This window comes from Molothrus aeneus, chromosome 3 (assembly GCF_037042795.1).
Source record: "Molothrus aeneus isolate 106 chromosome 3, BPBGC_Maene_1.0, whole genome shotgun sequence".
Taxonomy (NCBI): Eukaryota; Metazoa; Chordata; class Aves; order Passeriformes; family Icteridae; genus Molothrus; species Molothrus aeneus.
The window spans coordinates 28,469,848-28,482,058 of NC_089648.1; the positions used below are offsets into that span (position 1 = coordinate 28,469,848).

Below are 12,211 nucleotides of genomic sequence, written 5' to 3' on the forward strand. Positions count from 1 at the left end.
CATTCGATTGAGATCTTTGGATAAAAGCTAATAGAAGAAAGACACTATGATTCACAGTCTTATTAAGCTATAAATGTTCACCCTTTATTTTGGATAGAGAACAGATGTGGAGGGATAAAATTTCTCTGTTAGTCTCACTTTGTAAGCCCTGATACCCTGATGTTTTTTTGAAAAACTCTCCAGGGCAGTACTGGGAACATGGGTGTGTGATTCTTGGTGTTTTGGGTAGGTCACATCTTGGAACAGTAACCTATGAAGTAGTGAGCAGGGACTGGCAAGGGCAGATCAGCAGCATGGCCCTCCTCAGCATGCACAGCCGGCAGATCAGCTGGACTCCACTGCTGGTACTGGGGTACCTCTTTTACCTCCTCCTGGGTGCTATGGTGTTCCAGCTGCTGGAGAAGCAGGCAGAAACACATTTTCGGGACCAGTTCCAGCTGGAAAAGCTCAAGTTCCTGCAGAATTACACATGCTTGGACAGACAAGCCCTGGAGCAGTTTGTACAGGTAAGAGGAAAGGGTTCTCATTATTTTGGCTCAAGCATTATTTTCATTAGAAGAAATTATACTATCGGAGCCAAGTAGCCTAGCATAATATAAACCAATCAGCTGTCCATGATATTAAATATCTAACTTTCTCATTCATGTACTTCTGTATCTTGATCTACAGAACTTGTTTCTTTCCACAATCATGAACTCCCAAAATGTAAGTGCATCTAGTGACGCACTTGTGCTACATTGCAATAATTTCAACTTCATGGTTCTCATCTCCCTCATTAAATATTACTGGGAATTATGCATGGGAACAAAAACTGAGAATCAAACCTAAAGAAGTAGGTTGCCCTTCCAAGGTTCTTCAGTCCAAACCTGTGCAAATTCTGCCCTTTTGTGCTAAAAACCACAATGTATAGGCAACAACTGACAGAACCAGAGGACACACAAGGGAAACATAGGTTGGATATTAGGAAAAAGTTTTTATAGAAAGGGTGGTAAAGTATTGGAATGGTTTGCCCAGGGAGGTGGTGGAGTCACCCTCTCTGGATGTGTTTAAAAAGAGACTGGATGTGACACATGGTGCCATGGTCTAGTTGAGGTGTTGGGACTGGGTTGGACTCAATGATCTTGGACATCTCTTCCAACCTAGTGATTCTGTGAAATTGTCTACTACCTTTGAAGGCAGTCCTGCACTTCCAGGCCTAAATAAAAGATAAAGTCAACCATCACAAGCTGTCTTATCTATTGCTTATAAGAAGAGATAAAAGGCTTTTTGTTCAATATGGGTCGTCAGTTAATGACAACTTCAATTACATTTTTACCTTTTCCTCAAAACTGGCTGGAGGTAAATTACTTAGACTTTTCCTGAATATATATTACAGATATATTCTCATAATAGTAGTGCATGAACTGGACAGAAATCCTTTAACTTTGAAATCTTGAATCCTTGAGTTTCTTTGTGCTCAAAACATACCCAGTTGCAAAGTTGGGTGCCTAAACAGTTTGAACTCTTTCTACCATGTTATTAAAACTGATAAAAACTCAAAACAATTTGTACTGCCCAAGTCAGAGGACTTCCACGAAGGTATAAGATTTTGATCAACAAAAAGCCCAGACTTCATATATGAATTTAAGCAAACAGTGAAGTTCAGATCAGAAATGGTGGAAAAGGTGCCTGAACCTCTACATCTAGAAAGCCAATGTTCCGGTTACTAATACTGTGATAAATTACTTGTGGAAACTTGGACATGTGCCAGAAAATGACTAGAGCTTTCAAGACCTTACATGCCTAAAAACATGTCTATTTTTTTCACCTTCACGACTTAGTGATATTACCTGTCCTTCCCTTATCTCTCCGATAGTGATTGCAGAGGTGAAAACCCTGATTCTCATTCTAAACCTAACTGTGATACTTTATTGGATTGAAAGGTTTATTAAAATCTCCACTACCCTCAAAACATTAGAGGAGATCACACATACAAGATTCTTCTCTCTCTGACTCCGTGGACTTTTCTTAGGTTTGCTGCTGTGCCACTCAGAGAATTGCATTTTGCTGCTGTGTCTCTGCTGAATTAAACACAATTTCACTTGTAAGCTGTTCCAGACAAAACCGGCTGAGGGCACCAAATCATCTACAATGCACCAAGCTTCAGAGTACTGAGACTTTGCAGTCCTCAAGGTATATGTAAGTGCAGGTACTCTCTGACCCATATGTTGCTCAAAAGACCTGTTAACAAATTTGTCTAACTCTTACTAATATTAGAGAACACTAGTCTTCCCATATAAAATCTCTAATGCAGGGAAGCAGTTGTGTCTCTGCATGTTTTAACTATATGGTTAAGGAGGCCTGTTCATCATGTCATAATTTCCAGTCTGAAAAGTCATAGTAGTTAGATTGAAATGAGACACAGCCCCCACACTCAGTCTATTCAGCTAACAAGTATAAAATGTCTTGTCTTAATGCCTTAATTCTTTAAACCTAAATCCTACAATGTGAGATTCAACACAGATTTTTCTTAGCATATCTATTTTCACTTATAATGAGTTACCACTTATAATTCATCAACTTTTGACTCTATCGTGCATGAAACAAATTCTTATAATTCCATGTCAATAGACTGCATTGGTTCTGCATAGCTAAAACTGCCTAGCTGGGGGATGATTCTGAGGTGCAGCTCCTAACATGAGCAGCCTGGAGCTTTGGGAAAGTGCAAATCCAAATTCTTTTATCTAATGCATCTCTGGTAGGCATACTTTGTTCAGGAAATTATGCCAGTCTGACAGCATAACTGAGAAACAGATGCATTGAGTAAGGAGTCCATGTTTTGATCATGTCCATACTTTTTCAAAGTCTCAAAGTGACATAAATACAGACCAAAAGGACAAAATCCTTTTCTATGACCACAGTTGGCTGCAATGTGCATTGGCAGGGGGACAGGAGCAGAAACAGCAGGCAGTTTTTATTCTCCCCACACCCTACTATAGCTTAATGTAGATTTCATATTTTTAATGTAAATTACAGCACATTGCTTTTACATACTTCTCTCCCAAAGACACCAGCTAATGTTCACAACTATTCAGCGGCTGCCATAACCCTTACCAGAGCTGTAGGTGAAAGGAGCCTGGAGCCATTATAACTGTCCCACAGGAGCCTGTCTGTTGGGCACTGGGATGCCATTTCATTCATGGGGTTCTTTCACGGGATTGTATTTAACAGCATCAATTACACCAACAAATCTGGCCTTGTCAGACCGTCTGAAAGCTTCAGCATTTAAAGTTGCCTTACTCTTCTGTGTTGGCTCTCATGATGTGAATGTAACTCCTGTGAACTCTTGTGCATTGAAATGCATAGAACTGTCAAGTGTTCCTTACAGGAATAAACTAAACCTGTGATTATTTCAAAATACTCACACCTCAGTAGTTTCTGTGTGTTACTTCTAAGCAGTAAATTAAGTAAGTAACTCTAGAAAATCTGACATGTTGAATCCTTCTCATTCTAAGAAAAGGCTTTTAATGGAAAATGCAAAATTCTTTGTCATATTGAAAATAAGCTCTGCTGACACTTCAATCATGAGGTCACACATGATGATGTCCAGCTGCCCTCTGATAAATTTGATCAATGCTATAGGATTTTTTACTGAAGTAATCAAATTAGCTACTATACATAGGATACTCAGTCCATCAATACAAATCAGCTAATATTGCAGAACCTGTCCAAAATCAGATACCTTGTAGTAGTTATGTTCACTAGAAAAGCAATCTTTCTGGGAGTGGCTAACATTTGAATCAAGAAAGAGTATCATCTTCGGTCTCATACTCCTGGAACCAGCTAAAGCTGGGGTTGCTATTGACTCCTGTTCATGTCTTGCATCATTCAAAGTCTTTTGAAGAGATGAACAAGTAATTCCTCAGGCATTTTGCAAAATTACAAAGGCTGTGACTTATCCTTTGTAAGGTGTGTGACAAACAAGGGGATTCTTAACACCCCAGCCACTGAGCAGAGGGAAACCCATCTCCCACAGACAAATCCTTGGGGACAGCAAAAGGACACAATGTTTATTAAGGAAGTTGACAGGATATTTAATGTAGGAACACTAATTTTTGGCACACTGTAGTGTTGGTCTGGTAAGAGCTGTCTGGAATAGCAGAGAATATTTTATTAGTTAATCTTTCAGACTAGGAGGAGCCTCACATTCACTGAAAATTATATGGAAGTCATAGCCAAAAATAGTAATTCATCCTTACAAGTACTTACATGGAGGAAACAGAAATGAGCATGTTCCTCATGCCCCTGCCCACAGACACAACTATACATTTATATATGCCTAAATTAAAAACTTGAATGAGATGACTAGATTACAGAAGGAGAGAAGAGCACAACCACATTCTTTTTTGTGGCACAACTTTAATTTTTTTCCCAGTTTGATCACTTTGGGGAATCGTCCACCCCCTTCCCCTTAGATTTCATCTAGCTGGGGAACCTATCAGACTTTAATGACCTGTTCTCCCATAGCAAGAGTTCAAGTTCCTGACCAGCTCTATTTCCAAGTTTTGCCATGTCAGCAGAAGTTCTTTTTAGTCCAAGTCTATCCTGTTATCTACACTGTTTATCACTCCGCTTGCTCAAGATGGAAAACAGTATTTACTTATCTCTACTTCTGACATTCTTCCTCATCTTTGCTCCTTTGACCTTTTCCGCTTCAGGTCCTTATGGAAGCATGGGAAAAAGGGGTCAACCCAGAAGGAAACTCTACAAATCCCAGTAACTGGGACTTCAGCAACTCCTTCTTTTTTGCAGGAACTGTTGTCACCACTATAGGTGAGGTACTCTCTTTCCTTAAAAACTGGTGTTTCCTCCAACTGTCCTGTAAAGCCCCCAGAAATGTGTAATTAATGGACAGAATACACCTGCAGGACAATCAGCTACTGTGGGTTATGGTTTTCTATTGGTTTCCAATTATACCTGTTATTTTTCTCTATACAGCATTTTATATTCCAAAAAAAGCTGAGTGCCTACTTGGTACATGCAAGATCATTTTGTACATGGACAAATCTGTGGGTTGCTTTGAAACACTGAGTCACACTCACCACAAAATCAGAGACCTACATAAAGTTACAATAGTACCTGGAAGAGTAATACTTTTCATGTTTCATTTTCAGCTAGTAGTAGTGAACGCAAAAGGCTTCATCATAAGCAATGGCAATTTGCAGACAGATTTAATTGCAGAAAATCCTAGATCCACAGGTTCCTGAAGATTAATGTAGTTGAGGTTCCAAGCTTATGAACATTCCATGATGCCTGCAGCTTGCCTTTAGAGCCTTTTCATGTAGCTGTTTTCTTCTTTTTTTCCAGGTTATGGCAACCTGTCCCCCAGCACAGTGGCAGGGCAGATCTTCTGTGTGTTTTATGCCTTATTTGGAGTGCCCCTCAACCTGGCCTTCCTCAATCAGCTGGGAAAAGCTCTCAATGCTCATCTGCTTACCCTGGAAAGATGGGTGCAAAAGCCAGGGCGTGCCCAGGTACTGTGTCAATTTACCATTTGATTTCACTATTTTAAAACTAGTTAAAGTTCCTTTCTCAGATAGCTGCTGCTGCTGCTAGCTTAGGTTTCCTTTGTGAACCACAGCTGCTGCTGCTGCTAGCTTAGGTTTCCTTTGTGAACCACAGCAGTTACATAGCCCTCTCTATCAGAAACTTGATACACTTAATCTACCTACGATAGCTTTGAAGTTATAGGCTTTTGCTTGAGGGGCCCTAGGTTTGCCTTTTTAAAACCTTACTCAGCAAAACCATAGACCTGGTGACCTTGGCAGAATACATGCATGCACACACATTGCCAAATCAAGCTCTTATTCTCCAGCCTATGCCAGCATCTATCCAGAGCTTAGCTCTACACTGTGCAAAGGCAACTTATTTTTATTGGCCTAATGATCTGGCTGGAATTAACTTTCCTGTTTGTGCCAGCAACTGAGCACTTCCTTCCTTTTCTTTTCTTAAAACGCAAATAATCCTCCTTACTTACAGTTTATTGGTGAGTTGTTGAACTAGTCCAGACATTTTTCAATAAGAAAATCACTGATAAGGGAAAATACATGAAGGTCATTTATTACAAAGTTGGTGCATGTTTCTGAGAAAAGGTTCAATGAATTAACCCCTTCAGTTAGGGAAAAGGGAGATTAGATATGTGAGATATGTTGAAATATTTCAAAGTTCTGGCACAAGTTTTTTCTTTTACATTTGTAAATTCTCTTAGGTCACAGCATTCTTTATCTACAATGGGAAAGCTATAAAGGTACTGTCAAATGCAGACTTGGATTATATAAGCAAGAAATTCTTTAGCTGCATAACTTCTGCCTGTTCCCCAAACACATGCAGCTCTACCACCAGCAGGATTTTCATGCTAGTATAGCTGCATCTTTCCCTAAATTTCTGATAGCAGCTCAGGGATGTGACTTTTTTTCCCCCCTTTTCACTCCTGAGTTGACATTTCTGACAGAACTCCTATAATCAGACAAAGATTTGGAGCTGTATCTGCTTGTTTGCTCTGAAAAGTTTATTCAAGGAAGTTGGTTTATCTCCTTATAAATAGAATTTTTTCATGGTCTGGGAAATTAATTGCAATCTGTTCTTCATTTTCCATGACTTAATGTTCCCAAAATTACAGGTTTATACAAGAAAGTTCTTAAAAGGCAGGTTAAAAAGTAAAATTGTTCATTTCAGTATACATTTTAATGCAAATTTTATTATGTAATTAAACTCTATTACAGTACTGGAATGAAATCAGAACAACTGAATTATATATCAACTATAATCATGTCAATCAGTAATTCTCGAACTGCTCTGCAAATGAGGCAAATATTATTAAACAGCTACAGAGACATGACACATAATATAGAAGTGACTTGTCAAAGTCACCCAGTCATCTCAAGCCATGTTTCTCAAGCTCAGAGCATTTTTTATGTGAGATAATTCAGAGAGAGAAATTAAAACATGGTATCTGGACCTTCCACTTTATAAGCAGTGGTTTGGCTTTTCCTCCAGTCACAATAGGCTCATTAATAGAAAATCATTCTCTGGTTTGATTGCCCTTGAGGGCATTTTTAAATAATTGCAATGAGTTTGCATCAGCCCACACATCATTAGTCAAAAGTTCACCAGAATGTGCTCCCTGGAAACCCATAAGTTCCTGATCATCAGTTGTAAACTCCTAAAATCCCTTCAGGACCCATCCACTGACCATTCTTTGTACCTATCTACCACAGCCACATATACTGTAACTTACCTCCCTGAAGGCAGATGTTTGTCCTGAGAGACACAGATCTGCCCTGTGCTAACACAAACCACTTCTGCTCTGAGCACTTCTAAGTTAAAAATGAAAGCAAGCAAACTGACTTCACTTAGGTTTCATCCAAATATATTTTTGGCTGAGCTCTTGCCAGCCACTTTATAACTCTTTGGAAGCAGTCATAGTGAAAAGAGCCCTAATTTGTTCTTGCCCATCTTTGCTTCATGACTTATGCAGTATGTGGTGATTTTCCTCAAAGACAATAGCTAGTTGACTACAAGAGCATCTCTACTTGAATTTAAATTGTAAAATGAGTATTTCACTACAATGGCTGTCATAGTAAATCTGAAAATATGACTGGAGCATTCTTGAAAGCTCATTGCAAAAAGCTTTTTAAAAATCCCTCTTTTTTTCCCTAATTTTAAGATTTTTTTTCATGCTTAGGTACAATATCTATGTGCAGAGTAAGCAGTAAGCTCAGCCTGCAGTACATGGAAGCATTGGCTTATCCTTTTTCTTGCCATCTCTCCCAGGTGGGGTGGGTTTGTGATTCGAGAGTACAAACAGACATAGCAATTTTGACAAGACACCTGTCTATGCTCTTTAGCTGCCATCTTCCTCTTCTCTTTCAGGTGGTTCAAACACTGGCAGTGGCCATCTTCCTAACCACTGGGACCTTACTTTTCCTGGTGTTCCCACCATTAGTCTTCAGTTATGTAGAAGGTTGGAGCTATGGAGAAGGCTTTTACTTCACCTTCATCACCCTGAGCACAATTGGATTTGGGGACTATGTAGTAGGTAAAAAAGAGCATGAACTGGATTGAGCTTTGTTGAAATTCATAACTCTAGTATAAAACGAAATACAGGGAGCATAGATATCCATTCCACTATAGATCTGGTAAAGAGTGAGCTCAGCCAGACTGGTAACAATGAGCTAATATATTAAAGGACAGGAGCATTTTTCTCTTGACAGCCAACCTAAGAGTCACCTGACTTATTTCACATGTGCCACTGAACACTCATTCAACAGTGGCTGGTACAAATGTTATCAAGAGTGAAAGGTGGAATATAAATAAAATTCCTTTTTCAGTATTAACCCTTGAACCACACTCTCCTAACACTGTTTTGTTTTAGCAAGTGCCTACCATTCCCAACAACAAATCATATCAAATATTAAATAATCAGTACTTAAAATGGGGAGAAGATTACTGATAACCACAGGATGCCTCTGAAAGAAAACAAACCCACTGACATTACATAGCCTTTAGACCTCTAGATTGAGAACATAATGGTAAAGACACATGAGATACATTTTTCCACACACTTATCTGAACAAATGCATAATCTTAACAGATTATGTCTTATGTATTTATTTGTTAAAATCACTAGGGTTTCTTATTCACAAGTACTAGTTCTCATCTCCTAGAGGTCATTACTATTTCCCAAAAGGAGATAAAAAAGAATCCCATGCTGAATCTCGCACTATGGAGTTTCATGACTCTACCAGCTGCACTGATTGCCCATGCTGTGGAAATATCAAACCAGGGATTAAGATTCTTGTAACCACTTAATTAAAATGGCTACATTTACCATATTACCCAAGTGATTGTGAATCCCAGTACTGAGGTAATATTACTCTCCAAAAAGCAATCACTTATTCACTAAATTGTAGCTGTCTAAATCATCTGAGATCCCCTGTGTGCCTCTTGAGTAACATACAGTTAATATGGATTCAACATTTAATTTCCAATTTTTTTCCTTTGTTGTTGGCTAGGAACCATTGACTTTGAGCATCTCTAATTAATATTAGATATGGCTATTTTTATTATATAGTCTCAGCTTCAGGGATTTCATGCTAACTGTGCTAAGCTTAACCTGAGAGTTGGCATGAAAAAAAATATCCATCTGCTGATGGATCACACAAACTCATTAACATATACACTTTTGCAAAGAGTGGAGGGGGTGTATTTAGCAGACCAAAGCTGCCAAGATAAATATGCAAATTTTCCTGGATTTTTCAGGCACGAACCCCAACAAGCACTATATCCCTGTGTACAGGAGCCTAACTGCGATATGGATTGTTTTTGGCTTGGCCTGGCTGGCTCTTGTATTCAACGTGGGAGCTGACTTGATGGAAAGATACCTTCAGCTAAAGTGGCACAAGTCTGACTTAAGCTTGGCAGAAGGAGACACCACCAAATTGGAAGATGAGCCTGAGCAGCCTAGGATCCATATCCCTAGCTGAGTAAGGTACAAAGAAAGCAGGCTTGAAACTGCATCTTCCATCTGTATCTCACACTAAGCGACCCCTGTGGATAAAGGACTAAACCACAGGTTGTGGACTGTTTTCTAAAGAGGAAATGGTTCAGATACATGGAAATTTCCACACCCTGTGTAGGCATCAGCCAGTTAAAACTCCAAGGAAGGAGCAGTCATGGTTACCCAACTGCCCCAGGATTCATTTTACACTTCTCATTCTAAGGCAACTTCCCCTGAAGTAATCAGTTATTATCCTTTCTCTTTCTCTAGTGGGATTCAGTTCTTATGGTCACTCATGTTCAAAAAATCCAGAGTGACTGCCTCCCAGCTTCAATAAGAAGTCATTTCACCAAGAATCTCAAGTGGAAAAAGTCAGGTACAGAAATCTTTCTTCATTTCCCATCAGAAAACAAACAAAACCACAGAGGAATGTCATCAGTTATGAACACCTGCTTATTGATATCCACTCAATTAAGATTCAGTTTATATTGTCTGAAATGAACATCTTTCATTTTCTGGGCTAAAATGCTTCTCTTTTAATTGTGAGGAAATTATGTGTCTGTCCAGCGCTGCCTGGACTGACAAACTGCCACCTCAAAGCAGGTCCTTATCACATTCATTTCACAGCCACTTGAAAACAGCACTTTAAACTAAATCTAAAAGCAAAGAGGCATCCTTATTTCTAGCCAGATCACAAATATCATTAGAGCCTGGAATTTGCTTTGGGACAGTCATAGAAGAGCTATTATGCACCATAGAGAATTGATGCTGTATGTTTACCTCTAAATAAGGCCAATGATAGGTTCTTGCATTAAATCTGATCCTCAGTCAGGCCCATTGTGTGACCCATCAAAAACAGGGAGATTGAATTTATCCCAGTTATTTTAAGTCAAAAGAGGCAGCAGCCACCCTCAAAGGACCTGAAAAGCCAAAGTACACACAAGCACCTAATAAGGGACTTGCCACTGAGATGCAGCTCTTTAGTCATACTCTCTATTAGACTCCAGCAACTTGATAAAACAATTATCCATTCATTTGGGTACCATGATCAATCATCACTGACATGTTCCATGGGTGTGCTTGTAATTATATACTCACTGCTATTTATTCAGTATGTTTATATCTCACAGTAACCATCAATTAATCCCTCTGAACTCATTTGTAAGTGGAACTTTAATGTAAAGGATGAGTTAAATATGGCTGGGTACGCAGACTAGCCCCAGGATAGCACAGGTCTGACAGACTATAGGAACATCAAATGTCAACCTTTCGGCAGCTGCTTTGATATTTCATTCTGGAGATGTATCTATAAAACATGTAGAGACTTGTGTAGGTTGCTAATTTTTCCCTTCATACTCTGTGGGCTAGATTTTTACTTCTGAGGAGGGTCACAGCAGATATTTGCTCTTACACCTGATAAGGTCCATGTTTCTTTGCTGGTTGCTGACTCCTGCATAGTGCAGTGTGGCTACTCAAATCTGAAATGCTGGCATATAAACTGGTGATTATTCAACTAATTTAAAAAAATGAATATTCAAATGCTTATTCCATCCAAGATTTCCCTCATGTCTTACCACTACCTACCTCACAGATTTTTATCTCCTTGGTTTTTGCACTGATCTTCCTCTATGCCCTCAGCTATTCCCATAAATTTATGCAATGGCTTTCTCTGTAGACTTTCACTGGGAGCAGCCAACTCTCTTCTGTCTGGCTTTTTATATTTTTGCAAATCTCATAGGAAACTTTGTCTCAGTATTTTCTGCTCTTTGGACACAATGTTTGCACTTGCCCTTTTAACATCATCACCATCACTGTACTCTGTACCTGCCTTGTGTTAACACCATGACACTTTTGGCCTTTTTATTTAAAAGACAAAACTGAAGTTCTGCTGACTTCTATATCTAACCTGTTTTCTTCACCTTGCCTTTTTCCATGCCTTCTGTACTTTATCAAGCCACAACACATGCACTAGTCTAAAGGTGATCCTATCTACTGTTTACACCATGCTGCACACTATAAAAAAAATGATAAAGAGGTTTATCAGTGATAGAAAGCACTTACTGGCAAAGTGTTTCTTAAAATTATCCTTACTTGACATCTGACCACAGAAAGTTTGGATTGTTTTTACTGCAGTCCAGAAAATTGTTCCCATATCTGATACTGATTTTGCAAAGTAGCAGGAAATGGGAGACTACCTTCTGGATTTTTTGCTTCTGCTGCACTTACTAAAGCTGACAGTAGCTGCAGCAGTTCTTCAGCTGCCCAACAGAAGACTCAGAAAGCTACTCTTAAATCAAGCATATGGCCATGCTGGAAGAGAAATGAGAAGGATACTGATGCCCTCTCCTGTGCTACATAAGCTATAGAAATCTATTGCTTATTTTGTCAATTTTCACGATTCTGAAAAGCTCCTAAATGGCATGCACATCTATTAAAAAAGTTACTTTGAGGTACATAATGGGAGTACCGACCCAGGTTTTGATGGATAGACCAAGTGCTTTCTGGTAGTGTTCCTCTGATAAAAATGTAGTCATCAAGTGTCAACTGACCAGCTAAGAAAAGTAATGTGAAAGAACTGCACAATCACAGGAACTTGCTATAGCCAGAGGAGCACACAAAATGGATTCTTTTCATCTGATAACCCATTTTCCCAGTGGTATATTTCTGCCCAGA

At 39.1% G+C, this 12,211-nt stretch overlaps 1 protein-coding gene across 1 annotated transcript in view; it reads left to right on the forward strand.

Moving 5' to 3' along the window:
• Positions 1-293: 293 nt before the first annotated feature.
• The window catches only part of KCNK16 (potassium two pore domain channel subfamily K member 16), a 35,727-nt gene continuing 23,809 nt past the window's right edge, over positions 294-12,211 (forward strand). The window contains exons 1-6 of the mRNA XM_066547879.1: positions 294-506; positions 4,698-4,812; positions 5,347-5,513; positions 7,912-8,077; positions 9,301-9,529; positions 9,809-9,914. Of these exons, the coding sequence (XP_066403976.1) occupies positions 294-506; positions 4,698-4,812; positions 5,347-5,513; positions 7,912-8,077; positions 9,301-9,524 (885 nt within the window). The 3' untranslated portion in view covers positions 9,525-9,529; positions 9,809-9,914. The remainder of the gene's footprint in view (positions 507-4,697; positions 4,813-5,346; positions 5,514-7,911; positions 8,078-9,300; positions 9,530-9,808; positions 9,915-12,211) is intronic.